The sequence below is a fragment of the Schistocerca nitens genome, chromosome 6, assembly GCF_023898315.1.
Source record: "Schistocerca nitens isolate TAMUIC-IGC-003100 chromosome 6, iqSchNite1.1, whole genome shotgun sequence".
NCBI classification, from domain to species: Eukaryota; Metazoa; Arthropoda; class Insecta; order Orthoptera; family Acrididae; genus Schistocerca; species Schistocerca nitens.
Genome location: NC_064619.1, coordinates 245,432,801 through 245,458,402, shown reverse-complemented (window position 1 = coordinate 245,458,402; position 25,602 = coordinate 245,432,801). Strand labels below are relative to the sequence as shown.

Sequence of the window (25,602 nt, the reverse complement as noted above, 5' to 3'; positions counted from 1 at the left end):
AGCAGAACAAGGACCTGTGCTGTTGATTGCAGAACACGTACTTTATATCTACTTAATTTTTTTTGTTACTAAAAGAGGTATAAAGACAACTGTCAACACTGACTTCCTTCCTTTAATCCTTGTCAATGATCAGAGGTTCTCTTGATTGTAATTTTAGTTTCAGGATTAGCGATAAAACTGCAAAAACTTTACCAGTCACTCTTGTGTGCTAAAAGACAATTACAAAATATTTCAGTATATATACTCTGTCACTATACCAACATTAAACTGTGTAATGATGCTTGCTGTCAGTCATATTTTATGTTGCATTTTTATGCATTCAACAGTAAAACTGGTCTGGCTGAAAATGAGTGAATAGTACGTGAAACATTACACCTATCATGTGTCCAACAAAACAGATTTTTGTTTGTTTGTTAAGGCCATAAGATATCAGAATAAGTGAAAATTTTATTTTGTTTTCCTTTAAAGACTAGGCTCATAAAAAACTGAATAGTTACTGCACAAGTTAATTAAGAAGTAGTAATTATACTGATTTCCTACCTAACCATCTTTATACATTTTGGCATGGTTAACAGAGAAAGTACACACATTCATTAAGCAATGTTAAATTACTGTAACAGCACCAAAAAGGCTTGTCAAGAAGCCCTAGATTTCACTTATCTTTTCAGATGTGATTTCAAGAAGAGATGGGAAAATGAAGAGGAACATACAAGGTCATAGTGTGTCTATTAGGTGTTGGAATGAAGGGAAACATGTATGGCTAACAACTCTGTAGCAGTGGCCACAGTTCAAAAACATACTTCAATTCTTTTCAGTAATAGACAAATCAGTGGTAAGTGTCTCACATTCATCTGTGAAAGCAGCATGAGGCTTATATCACTGGAGGGCAATCATTGACAAATTGTTCTCGCACTGTGGCAAACTGAATTTTCTGAATAACGTGAATAACAGATATCTGTGAGCAACTAAAAAAACTTATTCAAATATCACTCAATTTTATAACTGATTATGTATTATGAATATGCTTAATAAACAAACAGTAAAATCAGAATAGAAAGCAGAACGTATGAAATAGATATTACATTAAAACAAATGGCATGTGATAGCAAAATTTAGTGGGCTGGATAACAAGCTGAAAGTACTACTATGTCGAAGCTACAAGTGATCAATAAAATAAAAACATCTCAAACGTATGCTTAAGAAAACTAAGTCAATTATTTCCGTTTTGAAAGAAGGCAATATTTCACACATTTCTCCCAATGAAAAATGTATTTTCTGTAAGAGAAGTAGTTTGCAAATGACAGAACTCTTAATGTTTGCAATAAAATCTTGAGTTTCTTGCTGTTTATATTGTCAGTGTGGCCATGACATTATGAAAGGTATGTACCCTCTTTCCATCTTTAAACACCCAGCTACTCCGTGGCCACTTAACTCACACCTAGCCTCTGTTCAGTTGTGTTATTGCATATATTTTCAGTGCACTATATTGTAAAACAGTGTAGTGCCTGTCTGCACCTTACTTTGGACAGAAACAGAGCTATACCACCATACGTTGCACTAGACAGCTACACAATTTAAGACTCATCCAAGAAGGTAAATCATTACAATGAGCACAGCTTAGTGGAGGAAAATGTATGCAATTTCAATAATACATATTATCTGTCCAGTGAGTGTTTTTTGGGACAGTATTACTACAGAGACCATCAAAATGAGTGTGACACCAAATCTTGCGAATTGTTCTACAGGTTTTGCTCTCAGAGGAGCTTCACAACCTGCAAAGAAAGTAATAAGATGGAGCAACAAAATGCTGCATTTTGTGGCGCAGATGTGAGAAGTGAGTGTGAACTGCTGGCCATATAATCACAGGCCTGGTTGGAGGTTAAATTGGTTATAGAGTGGCTGTTGCAAGGAATTAAATGTTCACCATCACAGAAGACTATTTAAAGAGAGAGACTGTGCAATACTTACACTTCACCAGAACATGGAAGGAGAGTTTATGCCTTCTGACATGTTGCAGACACACCGAATATATGACAAGAAATGGGTGAAAAATTTATTGCACTGACATGTTACAAGAATCTTCATTTACACTTAATCCTTGTTTGGACTGTTATTTTGTCCTATGTGTGTTTCTTGCAGATTTCCGATAAATTATGAATTTAGATGTTAAGGACAGGGCTCAATCAATTCTTATATCCACATAACAAAGTTAATCAGAGGTACATTCTTACCTCCTAATTACTTTAGATGATACGCTATTGCACTGAGAAAGCAGAGGACAGGTTCATTTCAGCTGCCTTCTGTCTTCATTTATTAACAGTATGGCAAAAAGCTCCCTCTCATCACATGCTCCCACTCCTCAAACTTGATGCTGCTGTGCCATAACTACTTGTGACCTGACCTCTCAATCTGTTTCAATTCCATCTCCAGTTTTTCACAATAATATTTGTTTTTTATCTTTTGTTCTTGTAGAATAATGCCAAAAAAATAATATAATATTATTCATCACACCTAAGTTTGCATTTTTGAAGCACAGTAACAAAGCAAAAAATAACTTACTTTATTCAGTTATGTAAAAATATGTGCCAGGTGGCATGTCAATAACATATCGTGTCCCTTCATGCCACCAGGTATTATTTCATTTATCGTACACTCAAGAATTGTCCACGCCACTCTTTTATCCTACATTTTCAGCCAAATACCACTTATTATATACAATGTTAAAAAGTAAGGCATTTACACAAGCATTACAAACTGTTTAAGACCCAGCAGGAAAAAGTGATGGTTGATACAGAATTGGAAGCTCACAAACTAAGGTTTCCCCAAGAAAAATGAGCAGACAATGGAATAAATAGAAAGGCAGCAAACAGAACTTAGATTGAAATGAACACACAAAGTACAGGATGACGTCAATCTATAGAACATAAGATACAAACTGCATTCCTGAGACACTGCTAAAGCAAAGTTAGACAGGAATCGGCCACCTATTCTGAGAATAATGTTTGAAACTGGAGACAGAAACAATGACGGAGCTATTTGGGGAGCAGAACTGAGAATAAATATGTAACATAAAATTATAAATTCAAGGCAAGACTTTTAGTTCTGTTGGCAGGCTTCTATGATTCAAAGTAATTCACCATTTTATCTGTTTTTAAAACAGTTTGTTCCTCTTTTGGTTGTTCTCACTGTCATAAAAATATGACATTGTAAATGGCTTGCATTTCGTACCATGTGGCAATTTATTTCATGAGAATCTCCCAACTTTCAGTTAAACTCATTATGTCGACTAATATAACAATGCTTTAAAATACAGTTATTGAAAGAATGAACAACAGAGTCTGAACTGTAATAGACTAGATGGGCCATTCACTGACTACTGTGCCTTTGTTATGTCATCACAAACCTAGATAAAGAAAAGCAATCAACAAAACCAACTATTGAACAATCTTTTACAGTCTTCCCTCTTAAAACGCATAAACATGAAGTGAAACTACAAGTCTGGCTTCACATAATTGGCTTGATTATATTAGTTCAGCTGAACAAAGTGGCTATAATTTAGACAAAGGAATTTTTGTTTGTTTGTAGTATAAGGTAAGTTCCTCATTTGGCTTCATAAGGCTGAGTGGACCTCATTCCAGATCTCCCACCTCAGATATTTTTTTCTGAGGTCGTACTGGGAATGGAACCCAGGTCCATCTGTACCGAAGGCAGTGATGCTAATCATTCAGCTATGGAGCTTGGATAAAGAAGCAGTGCACCATCAAGATTCATCTACTGGCAATAACAGCTAGATGGATTGGCGACACACCAATCACGTCCCACGATCACGGATAGCTCCTCGTATTGCCTTGTACGCACCAGTCAGCCAGTCGGAACAGGCCCAAGGCCTAATGCTTTATAAAGTAAGTAACCATATCCAGCGAAATCATCAAAGCAGACAAGGTAAGGATGAACTCAGATTCACGATGTATTCTAAGCAACTGAGAAAGTGGGAAAAAATTAGAAACCTCCAGGAATGTAACTTGTAGTTAATAAACCAAAGTTTACATTTTTACAGTTATTAATGCTGGAGCCTTCCTGTGCACTAGTAACTTTTGGTTATGACATACTTACATACATAAATACATCTTTTCCGCAGTAGTATATGCAACGCCAAAAATATTGTACCCAGAGGGCAGAAAATAAAATGGTTTATGTACAAACTATACCAATAAGAATGGCAAAATCAAATGGCAATGAGAAAAAACAACAAATGCAGCAACACAGAAGGTGATGCAACTCTAACTATCTTTTTTTTTTTTTTTTTTTTTTTTTTAAGACACCGTATATTTATTTTCCTGCAATATTTCAATCTTACCATGTCCCGCCAATTCTTATAATTGCATTCCTTTCTATGTTTTACAATGTGTGTTTAAACACATGTAAAAGAGCTGTCAATGAAATCCTCATTTTCACAAAATATTACTTACATAAATATTAATCTGAATTACACTAATAGGAATATTCTGAAAGTACGTGCCAAACAAACAACGTTAGGATAACAAACAGAGGCAGATTTATTCCAAGAATTTTAGTGATCATTGGAGTGCAAATACATACCTGATCCTAATTAATCAAAAATAAATAAAATATTCCGATTCTTCAGTTATATCACAAAAGATGACATTGATAATATCTCAATGAGATATGAGCATGTACAATATACAAAAAATAAAATATAATGGCAACTTCAACAAGAAAGTAATGCAATATATGTCCAACTAATATGCAGAGTCCACATTGGTTTTTTTTTTTAGAATTAAATCTTCATGTTTCTCTTTAAACCTGTTTATTTTACCAATAATGAAGTGGTTTTAACATATTCCTCTGCAGTTGCTTCTTTGTACTGCATATACTAGCACTTATTATTTTTAGCAACAGAGGAATGCAATATTATGCAGGCTGCTCAGGATCCAGCTCAATGGAATATAATCTTTCTGATTTTCAATATCTGATTCCATACATTACTGTATAAATTAGCAAACAATAAAAAAGTTTTTAAGGACCACTTTGTAAGAGATACGCACACACTTCCATGCATGATTAAGATAAATACTTTCACATAAAACATCTCAAATGGAAAACTAGGCACTATACCATCATTTATGACCTGAGTACCTCTAAAATAAGGAACTCCCACTGTAGTTAATAAACTACACAATTTTTGTATCAGAAACAGGAACAACTGGCGTATTGTCTACTACCAGTGCTGATTCAACATGCCACACTTGAGCCACACTATCTGCTTCTGGAGCATCACGGGCACGACACCACACTTCCAGAGAAGAACCGAGGTCGAAGGTACCTGGACCCGTCGTAACTGCACACAGTGACACGGAAGTACTGTCGTGAGGACTTAGTTCTGAGCACGAGCCTGCCAAGCCAACCCAGTGGAACGTACTTGAAGAATGTGGAGAATACAGCTTGTTTTTACTTGATGATGAACTGCAGGATAAAAAATATATACATGTTTGACAAATATTGGTTGAAAATTGTAGGAAATTAGACAGACTGAGATGTGGCAATGTAGAATGGTTCCATTTTCTATAATTCCACTTCTAATTTTCTTAGTCTTTTCTGTTATTCATTATACAAACAATGCACATACCATGATTGCACAAAACTTAAATTCTTACTGCTGCAGTATTTCAGTAAACTTTTTTTTTATTCACAGGGTATTTTACACGCTACTGATGTCAATGGCACATTTAGTTTGTACAGAAAAACATTTTATTTAAGGGAATATTAACAATTTTGAAGTTATCCAAACCAAATTCTCTTCAAAATTTTACCCCAATAATAAATGTTTGTTTGAAGATAAACACAGGTTATTTGAAAGCCCTCATTTTACTCTTTCAAACAAACATTTTCCTTTTTTAAAAAAACTTTGTATTTAAAATGTAATTCACATTCAAGATTACCATATTCTAGACTGTTCCAATTTGAAAATGCAAGCCTATCACATTTCTACTATTATAGTTTTCTAGCCATGGTTATTCTGATCACAAAAATGTATAACTTTCCAGAATTAACATGTTAGTTTATGAAAAATCCAAAATCTAAACTATTAACTTCCAGAAAATTATTGTAGGCTTTGTAATTCCCAGTGTACATTAAAAACTTCCGTTAAAATGTTTGACATGACTGGAGACGTCAGTCATGTGTGCATGAGGTGTGCTTGCTTGTGTGAATACTAACATGTCATCTCTACAGTGAGTAGCAGTCTATCCTTTCCATAATATTGTGGTATTCCAACCTGGACTTTCCACTGTTTGGTTTTACTGATGTTTTTGTGATATTTTGATTATATAGCTCATTCTTAATCTCAATAACTTTACTGCCTAATTTGTTTCTGCAGTTTTTACTTTTACTGTGTTTTATGCCAATATCTAAAATGTAATACTCCTATATTTTCCCATTTCATCATTACTGTACTGCATGCCTCTCTATATAGGCCTCAATGCACAAAGGTATAGACAGTTGTGGGCAAGCATTCAACCAGTTCTGACACTATGCTATCCATTTTATTCATATAGTCAGTTGGCAGTCAGTACTCATTATTCCAAGTCAGTAGTGCAGTTACTATGGTAATCTGTGCCATCTGTGAAATTTTGTAAGACCAGTCGCAATCTTTGTCGCTTACTGGTGTGTATTACAAAATTGATGTTTGCATATTACAAGCAAGCTGGTCATTGAAACTGTGTTTTGTGTCAATACATGTGAAGAGAATGAAAAACTAAATTTAACTGAGCTGTGTAGATTTATTTATACTGGCTATTAAAACACGTGTAAGACAAGAGGAAAACTAAAATAACGCACATGGAAATGTGACTGGATGATCATCATGGCGTGAAGGTTTTAACCTTATAGAACCTAAAAAGGGCTAAAGGGCTAAATCATACTTAAAGGCCTAAGAGGGGCTACACAGGATTTCAACAGAAAAAGTAGGACTAAAGCGAAGTTTTGGAGAAAAAACATGGTTTTTAAATAGCTTTCTTGAATTAATACTAAGGAAAATTGATGACGTGAATCTGCGTATTTTTAAGAAATGACATAATAAATATATACATACTCAGCGAAATTGTTCCGAAATAATTTCATACAACTATCAACAGGTAGGAATTTCTTTTCTTTCAGACATGTGAGTAAATAAAACTTCTTGTTAGTTGCTGTATTAGGTTAGGATTGTCGCCATATACTGATACACATCTCAAGTGTGTGTGTGTGTGTGTGTGTGTGTGTGTGTCACATGAATTTTTCAATAAAAGACTTTCCATTAAAACATTATAAAAGGAGAAAATAACTGTAGCACATGTAAGTATCTCAACATTTTATGCTTTCTTTTAGTGCCAATATAAGGAATAGTTAATAGTTTATTTTTCGAGAATAACTACAATAATTGTGTCAAAATTATAATAAAATTTTCTATTTAAACATTAGTGTTCATTATATTACTCATTAAAAGTCTCCAAAAACGCTAAAATCGTTTAAAATGAAACAGAAAATAAAGAGCTAAAATCCATTTTATAAAAAGTTGAAAATCCAAGTCCTAGTCATGAGGTACCTACCAGAGATTCCGCTCATTACTGCTTAATACAGCATTGAAGAGTTGTGTGTGTTAATGGTTTTCAAGCTGTTTCAATCACTTCAATTCTGCATAAGGCACATCAAAACTTTGCAGATAAAGCACAAAATATGCATATCACTGCCAAAATACTTTATCAAATACAACTTGAAACAACAAGTGTGTTGTTCAAGCATGAGTATTCAGACAGTGCTATATTTGAATGAAAGATAGAATAACTGGAGAGTCATCAGCTGTAACGGCTGATGTAAACTTTTACAATTAGTTGGATTTTTTCATTTTCACTTTGGGAATCTATGATGATTACGAGATTTAATCTCACTACAAATTGTTCATGAAATGCAAATCAAAAGTGCATTTAACAAAAATTATAATCTGAAATTACACAAACTGGCCTTCTATTTGTCTTCAGTCATAAAAAAGTATCTTTTCTTGGGACACCAGGGGATATAGGCAAATTAATGTAGAAATCTATGGACATGGTATAGATGATCAACACACTATTTAAAGTAACTATTAATCTAATCAGCTCCAAAATAGCTTTAAACTAGTTTGCCAGTATTAATTAAAAATGAATACTGGCAATATCTCTGAGAGCACAGGAGTCTGTATTTAACAGCATCCAAAACACCTGAAATATGAATAATAGGGGAAGAAAGGCAAGCATGTTTGTGTATCTTTAGAAGTACAATGTCTGTGAGTTATGTGTAGTAAGATGTTTTACCTGAAATAGTTATGAAGTATAGGCCAGTTTCCCATACTGTTATCAAGGTCTTCATGTACAATTCAATACACATATACTTACCTTCCACTGTCTGACGCATTCACCCTGACAACAAGACTGGTATCTGAACAGTTCTGCAACTCAAGCTGAACGGGTACAAAGCAGAGCCTGTAAGGAAACAAAATTATGTTACAAGTATGAATCTTTCAATCTGCAGTGAAGTGTGTGCCATCTTGAAACTTCCTGCCAGACTAAAACAGTGTCCTCAACTGGTGCTTAAGTTCAGAACCTTTCGCGTCCAATGCTCTTACCGATGAAACTTTCCAGGTGTGACTCTCAACCTAGGTTATGGGTTTGTATACTGATCTGGCACACAGTTTTAATTTTCCACCAAGTTTCAACAATATATTAAATTATCATTAAATGTTAAGGTGTCATCAACCCCTACATGTGGTCCTATTGGAGGTGATATGCCACTACCTTCCTCTCACATTTGGACCGTCTTACTCAGCCAATTATAAATGAATCAACAGTTTCACAAGGACACCAAACCATAGTGCAAATCAGTATTTTTCATATTAACATTGCCATAGTTGAAAGATGTGATAAGTGGTAGACAAACATCCTTTGACTGACTGAGCAATTATTAGGCTTGATTAAATAAAACATTATACTATAAATAATTTTAAGCACAACTATCTATGCCAATCCTTAAATCCTTACCTTTCTTCCCAACAATGTAGCAATTTTAAAGAAAAATATTCTCTCTCTCTCTCGGTGGAAAGATTAACAACAGTATAACACCAATGTTTTGGCTCTGGATTTGGTGAAGTGTTGGTAGGCAGTTTTGGGGGATGTGGCAAGTTGAAAAGGTCAGTTAGGCAGAGTTTAGGTGTTATGAGAGTTGGAAGAGGAGGAACACTGTGATTAGGATACTGGTTGGATAGTGGAGCCCCTCAGCTCCACAGAAGTTTCAGTCATATCGGAAGGCCTGACCTTTAGCCTTACACTCAAATTTAACCATGCTAGACTTGTCAGACCTACTCTCTGTCCCTCAACCTCTGCAATGAAAACCCTTCTTTGCTGCAAATCCAAGCCAACCTAATTCCAACACTGAACCCCACCTCTCCCAATTCATACACCATCCCAACCATACTCCTCCTCCCCCTTCCCCCTAACCCCCCACTCGTCATCTTCCAAAAATTCATTATCTAAAACTTGGCCTCACCATCCTTCCACATTTTCCACCAAGCATTTGTCACATTTATCACATCATCGAATAAGGAATATGCCTCTGTTCCCTCCTAAAGTGGTATTCTACTGCACACCCAACGTATGCAATATCCTTATTCATCTGTATGCCAATCCTCAATCGACCCTGCACCCTTGGCTCATATACCCGTGAAAGACTCTACCTTTCTCAAACATCTACCAACCATTGCTTATTCCAGCCATGTCACTGGGATTCCTTACTCTGTCAAGTACAGAGCCAAATTTTAAATCAGTCACATTGTGCATCATCTTACTGCAATAACTAATCAAATTTCTATGTGGATATGAACATGAGAAAACTAATCTCCCAGTTGAATGAGCACTGCCAAATGGTTCTAGATCAACTAAATCACTCAGTTAAAAATAATGTTGAACTGACTCAGGCTGATCAGCTAATCCTCCTCCTGCTCCTCACACAACGTACCCTCTAGTTCCCTACAATCCACCACAGACAAGTCCGCAGACAGTGAAGCACCTCCCTCCCTCCCTCCCTCCCTCCCTCTCTCTCTCTCTCTCTCTCTCTCTCTCTCTCTCTCTCTCTCTCTCTCTCTCTCTCTCTCTCTGTGTGTGTGTGTGTGTGTGTGTGTGTGTGTGTGTGTGTGTGTGTGTGTGTGTGTTTTCCCACATTACTACTATTTGGTGCTTAGGGATATGTATGTCCTTATAGACATATTATTTAAGGTCAGATGTCACATCATCTCCAAAGACAAGAAGCTACAATAATGATTCATAAACTAGACACAATTGCCCAATGAAAGAGTCAGAAAGACAATACAAAGTGTACTCACAACCTAAGGTTTCAAACGTCCACTCCTGCAGAAAATAACTAACCATCAATATTTACACCAACATTCATACTCTGCAAGTCACTGTGAAGTTCTTGGAAAAGAGTACTTCCCACTGTACTCTGTATTAGATTTTCTTCTCATTCTGTTTGTTTATTCGTCACAGGAAGAATGCCTTTATTTGCTGTCCCTACGGGAGCAATGCATATGAATCTGTAGTATATTGCTAGATTTCTCACTTAATAACTGTTTCTGAAACTCTGTTAGTTGGCTTCCACAGCATGGTTGGGTTCTTTCTTCGGGCACCTGGCAGTTCAAATTTTTCATCATTTCCATGAATCAAACAAACTTGCAAGCATTTGTGGTGCCCTTCTTTATATAAGTTTAACATTCACTGCAAGTTCTATTTGGTACCACCCCACGTACTTGAGCAATATTCCAGGACAGATGATAAGTATTTTTTTAACTAATCTCCTTGGTGCACTAGATGAAATTGCAATATAATAAGAAATTAAAAGTATTTCTGGGCATCATCATAAATAAACTTTTTCTGTACAGATATTAACATGAAACCCTCCAGTAATGGAATGTAAATGTGTAAAGGTATGTTGAAGTACCAGTGGTTTAAAATTGCTGATAATATTATCATGTATCCATGCACATTGAGTAAGAACAAAGGTACATGAAAACAGACACAATCACATAAAGGAATTATTGTGAAAAAGAGAAAACAACAGAATTTATTTACTTAAAAAAACTGAAAGAAAAGGTAGTAGACAAGGTGGCTAAACTTGTTACAAAATAAAAAAGATTTAGCAACAGAAAAGACAAAGTAGACATTTTTAGTATCATGAAGCCACAAAACTATTACTCGCAAGGCTACTGAAAAAGTGCACTAAAGGACAATACAGTGGATATTCACAATTAAACATTCAAATAAGTACAACTGAAGAGAACATGTAAGCACCTCTACAGAAATTACAGTCTCTGGACAATAAGCTACACTTGTGAGGCAACTATGATAAATCTCGCTAATTGGTGAATAACAATGTGGTTTTAGGAAAAAATAGATAATGTTCAGAGTAGATTCTGAACTTATAAGTCAATAATAATATATGTGAAAAGACACACTAAAATATTCATAACCTCTTTTGTTGACTTATTAAAAGCCTAGGACTTGGTCAATATGAAGTTATTGTTTGAAATTCTCAAAAATATGGGCTAAGGTAATAAAACTGCAGCTCTTATTAAGCAAACACAAACACACACCCATTCTAACCTGAAATTTAGGTGTGCGATTAAGACTTGAGTCAGACAGGGAGATGGTCTCTGCCCACTGTCTAGCGTTTGCAGATGACCTAGTTATTTTTTCAGTCTGATGAAAACAGCAACTAGACAGAGAGAATTACTGAAAGAACAAGCTGAAAAGCAGGCTTACAAATCTTCTTTGAGAAAAAAAAGACGAACTTTAGATGGGTAGATCACATAACTAATGAGGTGGTGTCAAACAGAATTGGGGAGAAGAGAAATTTGTGTCACAACTTGACTAGGAGAAGGGATCGGTTGGTAGGGCATGTTCTGAGGCATCAAGAGATCACCAACTTAGTATTGGAGGGCAGTGTGGAGGTTAAAAATCGTAGAGAGAGACTAAGAGATGAATACTCTAAGCAGGTTCAGAAGGATGTAGGTTGCAGTAGGTACTGGGAGATGATGAAGCTTGTACAGGATCGAGTAGCATGGAGAGCTGCATCAAACCAGTCTCTGGACTGAAGACCACAACAACAACACAGGGGAGCCCACAAGATAATACTAAGTAAATATGGAAAAACTGAGAGAACTGACTAATTCAAGTACTACGAGAAGTAACTGAATCAGAAAATTTGTGTCACAGACAGGCACCATGAAATACAGCTAAATGAGTAAGCTTTCGGCCAAAAGGCCTGCGATATACCCCTCCCCCAACCCCCACACACAAAAAAAAAACTGCTGTCTCTGGCTACCCTACGAACAACTGCGCAAAATGGGAGAAACAGTCTGGGTGGCGGTGGGAGGGGGGCGGTAAGGAGGAGACTGTGGCAGGGAGGGGAAGGGATAGCACGATAGGGGTGGTGGATATTGAAGCGCTGGTTGTGGGTGCATAAAAAGTCATAGTGGAGAAAGGGTAGGGCAGCTAAGTACAATCATGAGATTAGATGGAAGGTGAGGGTGAGAGCAGGAGTGGGAAGGAAGGAAAGTATAAAGACTGTGGGTAGCGCTGAAATAAAAGGTTGTGTGGTGCTGGAGTGGGAACAAGGAAAGGGACAGTTGGCTGAAGAACAGTGACTAATGAAGGCTGAGGACAGGGTGATTACGGGAATGTAGTATATATTGCAGGCAGGCTTCCCACCGGGACAGTTCAGAAAAGCTGGTTGTGGTAGGAAGGATCCAGATGGTGCAGCTTGTGAAGCAGTCATTGAAGAAAAGAATGTCGTATTGGACAGATGTTCTGCAACTGGTTAGTCTAACTGTTTCTTGGCTAGTTTGTTGGTGTCCATTCATATGTACAGACAGTTTTTTGGTTGTCACACCCAAATAGAACACAGCACAAAGGTTGCAGCTTAGCCTGTAGATCATATGACTGGTTTCACAAGTAGCCCTGCCTATGATGGGACAGGCAATGCTTGTGATCGCACTGGAGTAGGTGGTGGGGACTATCCACGAGAGCAGTCATGTGACCTACACGATAAGCTGCAACCACTGTGCTGTATTCTACATGGGCATGAAAACCAACAAGTTGTCTGTCCGTATGAAAGGCTAGCAGCAAACTGTGACCAAGAAACAGCTGGACAACCCAGTTGCTGAGTACACTGCTCAACAACATTCTTCACTTCAATGACTGCTTCACAGCCTGTGTCTTCTGGATCCATCCTACCAACACCAGCTTTTCTGAATTGCACAGGTGGGAACTCTGCCTGTGACATATCCTATGTTCCTGTAACTCCCCTGGCCTTGCCCTTACTAAGTCACTGTCTATCGTGCACCTGTCGCCATCCCCAATCCAACTGCAGCAGTACACAAACTTTATTCCACCAACGCACCGACAGTCTTTTTACTCTCTGTTTCTATTTGCCCTACTCTGTCCTCGTTGCATCCCTGTATATTCCCGTAAGCAGCACTTTACTTTCCCCCACTCCTACCCAGCTATCCCTCCCAAATCCCTGCCCCAGACTACGCCTTATCTCCACCACCCAGATTGCTTCTGCTATTGTGCGCTGTTGCTCGCAGTCTGGCCTTAGTGGCCAGAATCACTGGTGTGTGTGTTTTGCCTATTTCAGTAACAACCTTTTGAAGGTAATAAGTAACGTAAGATAAGACATCAGTATCCCTCAATGGTGAACTAGACGCTATTCTACAGTAATTTGCCTAGAAGTGCTTTATGTAGCACAATGATTAAACAAAATGGTGATGAGGAAAACACTGGCATTCACAGAAAGAAAAATACTAAAGAATACCAATGAGGCAGATGGTTGAAGTCTCACACAAAGATCCTATTAAAGTTCTGTCCAATGAAACTACTCATATAATCAGTTATGGTATCCCTCAAAGGTTCAGTTCTAGGACCCTTTTCCTCTTATTCATAAATTACCTGTGTCGGAATCTGCCTAAGGCCTTACCTGTATTTTTTGCAGACAACATGGATTTCCTTTTCCAAAATTCATCTCGTCAGATTGTAAAGGATGTAATAATAGATTCTATCAACAGTATAATTTTCTACATTCACATAAACAAGCTATCATTAAACAGAAAGTGTTCATTTGCTTTTCACTGCCACCAAAGATCATCCTACATACATGAAGCCCATTCTGATCAACTATGAAGCAACGGAACAAGTCAATGAGATTACATTTCTTGGGGTGTGAATGGACGATAACTTACAATGGAATATTCACAGAGGAAAGCTGCTAAAGAAACTGAGCAGTCTGTGCTACACTTCTCAGATTTTTAGTCAGTCTTATGATACCTCAACCCTAAAAACAGTTTATTTTGCTTTAGCAGACTCAGTTCTCTCTTATGGAATCCGATTTTGGGGGGTCAGCATTTAGTACAATTTTTGTGCGAGAAACGCTTTTAAAGATAATAAGGCCAGCCTCTCTGCGTACCTCCACTAAGCCTACTTTTAGGGAACTGAAGAAAACAACCAATTAGATCTTAGAAAACAGGACTTTCGTTAATAAGAATTTGCATTTGTTTGTGAACAATACATCTATTCACAATCATAGTATTCATTCTAGTGCTGAAATTCATGTTAATAGTTGAAGACTTACAGTTTACTTGGTATATGAAATATGGGCAGTGTGCTTTGCAGTAAATTACCCCTATCTGTTAAGGAAAACAGAAATGCATTTAGGAATAAAGTAAAAAATATCTTAGTTACACCCTGTTTTTCACCTGTTTGTGACTACCTAAAATCCAATTTGTTTCTAATAGTTCTTTTGCATTTGGTCTATAGTGTGTCTAAATCTAAAAGTTTACTCACACATGACCACTGTCTCTGGCCACCGAGGCCAGACTGCGAACAACTGCGCATGATGGGAGAAGTAATCCGTGTGATTGGGATAAGGATGAGGCTAGGCTGGGCTGGGGATGGAGAGGTATAGCAGCATAGGGGTGGGGGACAGTAAAGATCTGGTTGTGGGAGCATACAGGGCCATGGTGGGGAACGGGCAGGGAAGTTAGGTGCATTCAGGTGGTTAGAGTGAAGGTGGGGGTGGGATTGCAAAAAAAGTAAAGGAACTGTGGGGGCACTGGTGGAACAGAAGGCTGTATAATGCTGGAGTGGGAACAAGGATGGGGACACATAGGTGAGGACAGTGACAAACGAAGGTTGAGGCCAGGTGAATTATGGGAATGTAGTTTATTTTGTAGGCAGAGTTACCATCTGCGCATTTCAGGAAAGCTGGTGTTGGTAGGAAGGATCCAGACAGCATAATTTGTGAATCTGCGTTGATGCAAAGAACATTGTGTGGGGCAGTGTGCTCAGCAACTGGTCTAGTTGTTTCTTGGCTACAGTTTGACAGTGACCATTCATATTGGCAGACACCTTGTTGATTGGCATTCCCAAGTGGAATACAGCACAGTGGTTGCAGCTTAGGTTGTAGATTACATGACTGCTTTCACAGGTATCTCCATCTTTGATGAGATAGATGATGCTTGTGAGTGGCTGGAGTAGGTGGTGGCAGGAGGACGTATGGGACAGATCTTGCACCTAGGTCTAATACTGGGATATGAGCCATGAGGCAAGGGGTTGGGGGCAGGTTTGGAGTAGGGATGGACAAGGATATAGCGTAGTAGCATAGGTTCAATGTGTGGTGGAATATCACTGCGGGAGTGGTTGGAAGTATAGTGGACAGAAAATTCCTCATTTCAGGGCACGATGAAAGGTAATCTTAATTCTGGCAGAGAATGTGAGTCAGTTGCTCCAGTCCTGAGTAATATTGAATCATGAGGGGAATTCTCCTCTGTGGCCAGGCAGTGAGACTTTGAGAAGAGAAGACATTGGAGACCAGTTCCTGTACCAGGTTGGAGGGTAATCACATAAGTGATGGCCTCGGTGAGATCCTCAGTATATTTCAAGAGGGACTGTTCAGCACTGACAGATGCAATTGCCATGAGTGGCTAGGGTGTATGGAAGGGACTTCTTGGTATGTAATGGGTGGCAGCTATTGAAGTCGAGGTATTGCTAGCAATTGGTAGGTTTTATATGGACGGAGGTACTGATGTAGCCATATTTGAGGTGGAGGTCGACAATGAGGAAGGTGGCTTGCTGGGATGAGGATGACCAGGTGCAGTGAATTTGGGGGGGGGGGGGAGGTTTTGAGGTTCTGGAGGAATACGGATAGGGTGTCCTCACCCCTGAGCCAGATCACAAAGATGTCATCAATGAATCTGAATTGCTAGAAAGAATTCCTCTAGATGGCCCATTAATTGGTCATACCAAGGTGATGCCTTCAAAGGAGAAGTAATTGTAGGTGAGGGTATAGTTGGTCATAGTGAGCAAAAATGAGGTTGTAGGTTTGTAATCCGTCAGGCAGTGGTACGGGTAGTGTTCAAAAGCAGAAAGGCCCATGGGCATTGGGAATGTTCGTGTAAAGGAGGGGCACTTCCAAGGCACCGTATGGTGGAGAGAGCAGGTTTTGGTCTCCAAGAGCACAGATTCTTCCAGTGGGTGGGGTGGGGGGGGGGGGGGTGCACAGTCACCAACCACAATAGAGCATCCTGGGTGGTTGGGTTTATGGACTTTAAGAAGCATGTAGAAGGTATGTATGCTAGGAGTGGTACGGGCGAGGAAAGAGATAGACTCAGGGGAAAGGCTCTGAGAGGGCCTGAGGATTTGAGGAGACACTGCAGATTCTCTTGGGTTTCTAGAACGGAATCACTGTGGCAGGGTTTGTAGGTGGACGAATCTAACAGCTGGCGGAGTCCTTCTGAAGGTAACCCCTGTGGTTCAAAAGCACAGTGGTGGAGCCTTTGGTGGTGGTGGTGGTGGTGGTGGTGGTGGTGGTTAGTGTTTAACGTCCCGTCGACAACGAGGTCATTAGAGACGGAGCGCAAGCTCGGGTTAGGGACGGATTGGGAAGGAAATCGGCCGTGCCCTTGCAAAGGAACCATCCCAGCATTTGCCTGAAACGATTTAGGGAAATCACGGAAAACCTAAATCAGGATGGCTGGAGACGGGATTGAACCGTCGTCCTCCCGAATGCGAGTCCAGTGTGCTAACCACTGCGCCACCTCGCTCGGTGGGTGGTGGAGCCTTTGTCAGCAGATAGGCTTACAAGTTGAGGATGAGTGTGGTTTGTTCTGCAGATGTAAGGTTATTGTGCATGTTGAGGGATTTAAGGAATGATGGCAAGGAAAGGTTCGAGGGTAACGGGGTGATTTGAGGGCAATAAGGGTGGCTCACAGTTGGATGGAGGAGTGCATCGAATCAGGTATGATTTAACATTGGTTTTGGCTTAAGAATGATTGGTAGGTTTGGCAATGGAAAAGTGTTTCCTCTGTAGGGACTGGGAGGAGGAGAGAAGGTCTTTAACAAGACCAGCATGATTGAATTTGGGAGCAGGACAGAATGTAAGGCCTTTGGAAAATACTTCTGTGGAACTAACACTTTTGGAGGAAAGTTTTATGACCGTGTCTTCAGCCTGTTTAGGTTTTGGATTCTAAGTGGTGGTGGGAGGGAGTTTTTGAGGGCATGATAAATGTAGTAGGCCTGTGAGGCAGTGTTTATCAGCTATGAGGGAATGTGGGGGAGGTTCGGAGGCTGTTGTAGAGGTGGTGGATAGTGGTAGTCCAAGGTGGGAGCAGGAGGTGAACAGGTTGGAGTGTCTGAAGTGGTGTTGAGCATGCTGCTATAGTTCCTGGAGGACAAGAGTTTCCATGTGAAAGTGGGATATAGAAATTTGGGACTGCACAGTAGGAGAATTTTACGGAGGGAGAGGAAATATATCAAGAAGGTTTGGGCCTGATTTACATGGTTTTGCAAGACTAGATTGGTGACCACTAAGTACTGGTGGAATCTGAGAAGATGGAGGTCACTGTGAAAGGAGGGGTTGTAGCAGGTGGTGGTGGTGGTGGTGGTGGTGGTTAGTGTTTAACGTCCCGTCGACAACGAGGTCATTAGAGACTGAGCGCAAGCTCGGGTTAGGGATGGATTGGGAAGGAAATCGGCCGTGCCCTTTCAAAGGAACCATCCTGGCATTTGCCTGAAACGATTTAGGGAAATCACGGAAAACCTAAATCAGGATGGCCGGAGACGGGAGTGAACCGTCGTCCTCCCGAATGTGAGTAGCAGGAGGTCAGAAATATGATAGTACAGCCTGTTGGGTGGGGGGGATTTCAAGAGACAGGCAACAACAAAGGAACAGTATGTGAGACTGGGTTCTGGCATACGTTAAGGAAACTTCTCTGTATTGGTGCAGATGGAAGGAGCAAGGATACATTCTCAAGGATAAAAATGCATAAAAATACATAAATAATGCATGAAAAAGAGTCACAAAAATATGAAAAAATACATGGGGAAAATCAAAAAAATGACAGAACGGATGAAGTAAGGGGAAACAAGAGGATCCTGAGGGAATAAACTGATAGTGAGAGATAAAAACCAAATGAAATTGATGTGAAAATACTTTGAGACTAAAGATAAAAATAAATAAAAAGACTATAATGTAGGTTGCAAGTAGGTGGGTGAATATGTATGAAGAAGGGAGGCAGAAGATGTGATTAGATAAGGTGAGGTTAGTAAATGCAAATTGGAATAAGAGAGGAGAAAGGTTGAAGGGTGGGGAGGAAGTTGGTAGTACAAGGTAGAAGTTCTTGTGGCACAGGAAGGTACTGAAAATAACATGCAAAAATGTGCGAGAGTACAGGAAGAGTGATCAATGTGAAATCTCAAAATTTACCAAAGGTGTCACTGAGGACTTCAAGGGCCAAAATTACCCTTCCAACTTTGTACAGAAACAGATCTCCAATGTCTAGTCCCTCTAGTCACCCACCACCTCCCGAAGTCCCACCTTCTGGCCACAAAGCAGCATTCCCTTTGTGAATCAGTACCACCCATCAACTGTGTCCTATTCTCTGCCAAGATTTCAACTACCTCTTGCAATGACATGAAATGAGAAAAATCCTACTCACTATCATTCCCACCTCTCCCCAAGAGGTATTCCGCTGCCCACTGAACCTACACAGCATCCTCATGCATCCCTGCTCCAAAGTCCTTGCCATATGGCTCATATCCCTGTAATAGACCTGTCCTGTAAAACCTACCACCACCACCACCACCACCACCACCACCACCACCACCACCACCACCACCTACTCCATTCCAGTCACAGGTATCACCTATCCCATCAAAGGCAGGGCTACCTGTGAAACCAGTCATGCGATCTACAAGCTAACCTACCATCACTGTGCTGCATTATGTGTGGGCATGACAATCAACAAGGTGTCTGTATGCACGAATGGCCACCGGCAAACTGTGGCCGAGAAACATCTGGATCTCCCAGTTGCTGAGCACACTGCCCAATGCAACATTCTTCACTCCAATGACTGCTTCACAGCCTGTGCCATCTGGATCCTTCCTACCAACATCAGTTTTTCTGAACTGTGCAGGTGGGAACTCTACCTGCAGTGTATACTATGTTCCCATAATCATCCCCCCCCCCCCCCCAATCTTCATTAGTCACTGTCCTTCATCCACCTATCCCCTTCCCTGTTCCTACCCTAGGACTACACAGCCTTCTATTCCACCAATGCACCCACAGTCTACTTACTTCTCCCTTTTTCTCATCCATCACCCCCCCCCCCCCCCCAAAAAATATACACAAATATTCCGCACGTCCAGGGCCTCGCTGCGATGGAGCACTTCCTTTCATGCCGATCACCTGCCACCCTACATAAAACCTCTTTCCTCATTACCTTAGCCAGCTTCATCCTGACCCACAACTTCTTCACTTTTGAAGGCCAGACATACCAACAATTAAAGGGAACAGCCATGGGTACCAGGATGGCCCCCTCGTACGCCAACCTATTCATGGGTCGCTTAGAGGAAGCCTTCTTGGTTACCCAGGCCTGCCAACCCAAAGTTTGGTACAGATTTATTGATGACATCTTCATGATCTGGACTCACAGTGAAGAAGAACTCCAGAATTTCCTCTCCAACCTCAACTCCTTTGGTTCCATCAGATTCACCTGGTCCTACTCCAAATACCATGCCACTTTCCTTGACGTTGACCTCCACCTGTCCAATGGCCAGCTTCACACGTCCGTCCACATCAAACCCACCAACAAGCAACAGTACCTCCATTATGACAGCTGCCACCCATTCCACATCAAACGGTCCCTTCCCTACAGCCTAGGTCTTCGTGGCAAACGAATCTGCTCCAGTCCAGAATCCCTGAAACATTACACCAACAACCTGAAAACAGCTTTTGCATCCCGCAACTACCCTCCCGACCTGGTACAGAAGCAAATAACCAGAGCCACTTCCTCATCCCCTCGAACCCAGAATCCCCCACAGAAGAACCACAAAAGTGCCCCACTTGTGACAGGATACTTTCCGGGACTGGACCAGACTCTGAATGTGGCTCTCCAGCAGGGATACGACTTCCTCAAATCCTGACCTGAAATGAGATCCATCCTTCATGAAATCCTCCCCACTCCACCAAGAGTGTCTTTCCGCCGTCCACCTAACCTTCGTAACCTGTTAGTTCATCCCTATGAAATCCCCAAACCACCTTCCCTACCCTCTGGCTTCTATCCTTGTAACCGCCCCCGGTGTAAAACCTGTCCCATGCACCCTCCCACCACCACCTATTCCAGTCTTGTAACCCGGAAGGTTTACACGATCAAAGGCAAAGCCACATGTGAAAGCACCCACGTGATTTGCCAACTGACCTGCCTACACTGTGATGCATTCTATGTGGGAATGACCAGCAACAAACTGTCCATTCGCATGAATGGACACAGGCAGACAGTGTTTGTTGGTAATGAGGATCACCCTGTGGCTAAACATGCCTTGGTGCACGGCCAGCACATCTTGGCACAGTGTTACACCGTCCGGGTTATCTGGATACTTCCCACCAACACCAACCTATCCGAACTCCGGAGATGGGAACTTGCTCTTCAATATATCCTCTCTTCCCGTTACCCACCAGGCCGCAATCTCCGCTAGTTTTAAGTTGCCTCCACTCATACCTCACCTGTCATTCAACATCATCTTTGCCTCTTCACTTCCGCCTCGACTGACATCTCTGCCCAAACTCTTTGTCTTTAAATATGTCTGCTTGTGTCTGTATATGTGTGGATGGATATGTGTGTGTGTGCGCGCTAGTGTATACCTGTCCTTTTTCCCCCTAAGGTAAGTCTTTCTGCTCCCGGGATTGGAATGACTCCTTACCCTCTCCCTTAAAACCCACATCCTTTCGTCTTTCCCTCTCCTTACCTCTTTCCTGATGAGGCAACAGTTTGTTGCGAAAGCTTGAATTTTGTGTTTGTGTGTCTGTCGACCTTCCAGCGCTTTCGTTCAGTAAGTCCCATCATCTTTGTTTTTAGATATATTTTTCCCACTTGGAATGTTTCCCTGGAAACATTCCACGTGGGAAAAATATATCTAAAAACAAAGATGATGTGACTTACCGAACGAAAGCGCTGGCAGGTCGACAGACACACAAACAAACACAAACACACACACAAAATTCTAGCTTTCGCAACCAACGGTTGCTTCGTCAGGAAAGAGGGAAGGAGAGGGAAGGAGAGGGAAAGATGAAAGGATGTGGGTTTTAAGGGAGAGGGTAAGGAGTCATTCCAATCCCGGGAGCGGAAAGACTTACCTTGGGGGAAAAAAGGACAGGTATACACTCGCACACACACACATATCCATTCGCACATACACAGACACGAGCAGACGGTGTGTGCAGGGCCACATGTGAAACAACACGTCATTTATCAGCTGACATGACTTCACTGCACAGCCTTTTACATCGGTTTGACGACAACTAATGGCTGAGCGCATGAACGGGCACAGACGAACTGTCCGCCTAGGAGATGTCCAATACCCAGTGGCAGAGCATGCTCTCCAGCATAATTCTAGGGACCTAGGAACCTGCTACACTGTACGTGTCATTTGGCTCATCTCACACCCAACACCAGTCCCTCGGAACTACAGAGATGGGAACTTGCACTCCAACACATCCTTTCATCCCGCCATCCCCCTGGACTGGACCTACGTTAACCAACCTCACTCCCATTTACTCTTCAGTCTTCTCCTTTTTCCCTCTCCTCTTTAGCCATTCACACATCTTTTCTTCCTACATAGTTGTGTTTATCTTTATACTATATACCTCTTTACTTCTGTATGCATCCTCTTTGGTTTGAAGCTGGCACAGTACTTACAGTAGAATATCTTTGGCTTCCCTCTGACAACCATGCCTCCATCCTTACTAACCTCCCTGTTTACCTTCCCCTATTGCTTCATAGCCTGGGTTGTGGGTAACTGAATCCACTTTCCCTTCTTTCTCCTCTCTCCTCCCTGATGAAGGAACAAAGTTCCGAAAGCTAGGAATGTAAATTTTCTGTTCTGTTTTGTGTATCTATCGGCTGTACTCAGCTGAGGTAAGTACTGGTCAGCCTCTCTATCTCTTTGTTAGTATTTGTTTCACATCTTTATATGAGATATTTCACATCTATAAATGAGATTTTCCATTAATCATTAAGAAAAAGACAAGGGCAAACATATATACCAACATTGGTGAAATCCAAATTGAGCCATGTAACAGTCAGACAAAGACTAAAGACTCAAACTCCTGCGATTGTTAGTGGCAGTAGGCAGAAAACTTGCTTTGTTGGTGTTGCGAATCTTGGTGATTTTGACTGAAGTAAGCTCACACTGCAGTGTTGTTCTTCGGCACGCCAGTGTAGAAGTGTGCACAGAAGTAAGGTGACAGATCTGTGAAATATGCACATTTATTTATACAGCAAAGGTGACTTCGGAATTTTCCTTTGTGTGAGACTGCGTGTACAAGATCCGTGTGCCGATTTGAAGTTCTAGATCAGCATATTTTACAGTTTGCACTGGTTCTGCATAATCTTTCACTGATTGTATCAGTACCCATTTATATTGTGATATAGCATGAAATTCTGGTCATTTGCGCATGTCATGACAAACTCTAAGTGTTCTTGTCAATTGAAAGCTTAACCTTAAGCTTAAATGTGCTCTTTTAAATTGTTTGAGAACAGTAGGCCTATCCTAAAAAACTGTTCTCAAATTTCATTGTATAATTATGTGAGAAACATGTTATTTTTTAGAATTTTCAGATACTTACAAAACTATATTTTTGTAAGTTACTGGTACGAGTGTTTTGGATATGTAACTTGCTTTGCACTCAATCAACATTTGTGGTTCACAGTTACTGCCAAAGAATACATCACCCCTGAATTCCATCATATATCATTGCAAATAAATGAGCATTTTTGAGTATTTTGTGAAGGTACCACAACCTACAAGTAATTTTGTAGTATCTCAGCATTTGTGATTTAGTAACTGTAACAGATATTCTACCTAAAATATTGTGTTACATCTAGTTTTCCCTTAAAGAGTAGCAGTGCTACACATAACCTACAGTTCTCGTAAATTTACTCTGTTTTCACCATACATTTGAACTGCCAACAACTAATAGACCCCTACCCTTTTGCATTTGCCTCCTCTTGGCACTAGATAAAACATGTTCCACCAAAACATGTGAAGTGAGTCCCACTGGGTCAGTTTGAGTGAAAGACAGCACCTCACACTTGTTGCTTAGGGGAAACCCTAATTAACCTCAAAACATGTTAGGAAATCAGCAATTTTTACTACAGTTTTGTGTGTTGCCTTTACAGAAATCTCATTTTGTATATTTGCATAAGGTATTAGCAATTTTTTAGCTCAACAGATTAAAAGATAATCAGCACACTTAATTTAAAGTTGTTTGTTCACTGCCATGTAAAACACTGCATCAGCCAAAATGCAGCCCCACTGTGAATGCTGCTCTCTAACATGGTTGATATTCATAAGCAGTTCAAAATCGCCCTGACTACTGTCAAATGATTGGCAGCTGCTGCGAATCAGCATGTTGGATGAGCTCCTGAGAGTCATGTACCTGTGATACCAGTATAAGAGGTATCTTAAGTATTATACTCTCCTGTGGATCCTGTCTCGTCTGCAGAATGTACAAGATCTGTCATTATTTGCCCACTTCATTGTGAGTGGCGTGGCAATGGTAAATATAGGAATCCTGTACAGGGTGGACAGGGTCAGGGAGGACTCAGGATGTTTTACTGACCCCCCTAACCAAAAAGTCTGAGGTGCTGTCTTTCAATGAAACTGACCCAGTGGGACTCACTTCATCTGTTTTGGGGGAACACATTTTATCCGGTGTCAAGAGGTGGCAAATGCAAAAGGGCACAAGTCTATTAATCGCTGGCAGTTCAAATGTATGGTGAATAATGCTACCCCTATGGGAAATGGCAGAAAGGGACAAACCAGGACACCAGATGCACTCAGTGTGTATGCCTGGAGACCTCATTCGTGTTTAAGAGGCTATTCTAGCAGCCACTGAGGGAACAGGTTGCAACCAGCTGCAGATTGTGGCATGCATTGGAAAATGATGCCTGTCTTCTGGGCTCTGAGTGCATACTTGGATCACTCCTGCCTCTGGAAAAGAAGGTTGAGAAGACCAGCCTTGTGCATGGCATTTCAACAAAGCTCACACTTTGCAGTATTGTCCTAAGAACTAATCCTGGCCTCGTGGTTTTGAATCGAATATAAGGACTGAAGGAATGTTTGTGTGATAAGCTAGGCTGTGACTTCCTGGGCTTGTGCCATAGGGTTTCATTACACATCAAAGATTAAAGATTACTACTCAGGTAGCTGAGCGTGGTGTGCACACGAGTTTTTTTTTTTGCTTCGGTGACTCTCCAGCCAATGCAGATAACGATAGCTGTAGGAAAACCAGATGTATCACTGTAAGATTGAAATAAATGCCTTCCACAGCTTCCAAAAAATTCTAATGGTAACTCTCGAAGCATTTGCAACAAAGTGCCAGAGTTTGAAGCACTCATGAAAAACAGTGAAGCTCACATAATACTAGGTACAGGAAGCTGGTTGAAACCTGAAATTTATAGCAAGGAGATTTTTGGGGAAAATTTAAGTGTGTATCCAAAGGATACGCAAACGGGAAGTGCAGTTGAGGTATTTGTTACAGTAGAAAAAAAATTCAAATCCTCTGAGATAGAAATTAAAGCTGCATGTGAGATTGTTTGGGCAAGACTCAGAATCACAGATGAGCATAAAATGATAATTGGATCCTTCTACTGCCCACGAGCCTCATCTCCCAATGTAACTGAAAACTTTAGAGAAAACCTTAGTTCACTTGTATGTAAGTTCCCCATCATACTTCAGTCATCCAACAATTAACTGTGAAAATTACAGTTTTGTTAGTGGTGGGATAATAATACATCTTGTAAAACATTACTAAATCCCTTCTTTGAAAACAAAAGGCTTCGTTGCCAGGCAAAGGGAATGTCACCAATTATGGTCAACACAGTGTTGAATCAAGTTATCAGACAATGGACGGCAATAAACGAGGAAATAGAAATAAAAAAGATTTACATGAGGGGAAAAAAATATA

General features: G+C 40.4%; 1 protein-coding gene across 3 annotated transcripts in view; it reads right to left on the bottom strand.

Annotated features, from left to right (window-relative positions):
- Window positions 1-4,811: 4,811 nt before the first annotated feature.
- LOC126262211 (trafficking protein particle complex subunit 8) overlaps window positions 4,812-25,602 on the bottom strand; it is a 309,618-nt gene continuing 288,827 nt past the window's right edge. For all 3 annotated transcript variants that reach the window (XM_049958637.1, XM_049958638.1, XM_049958639.1), the window contains 2 exons: window positions 8,430-8,516; window positions 4,812-5,484 (listed from right to left, as the gene is read on the bottom strand). In XM_049958637.1, coding sequence (XP_049814594.1) covers window positions 5,193-5,484; window positions 8,430-8,516 — 379 coding nt within the window. In that variant the 3' untranslated portion in view covers window positions 4,812-5,192. The remainder of the gene's footprint in view (window positions 5,485-8,429; window positions 8,517-25,602) is intronic.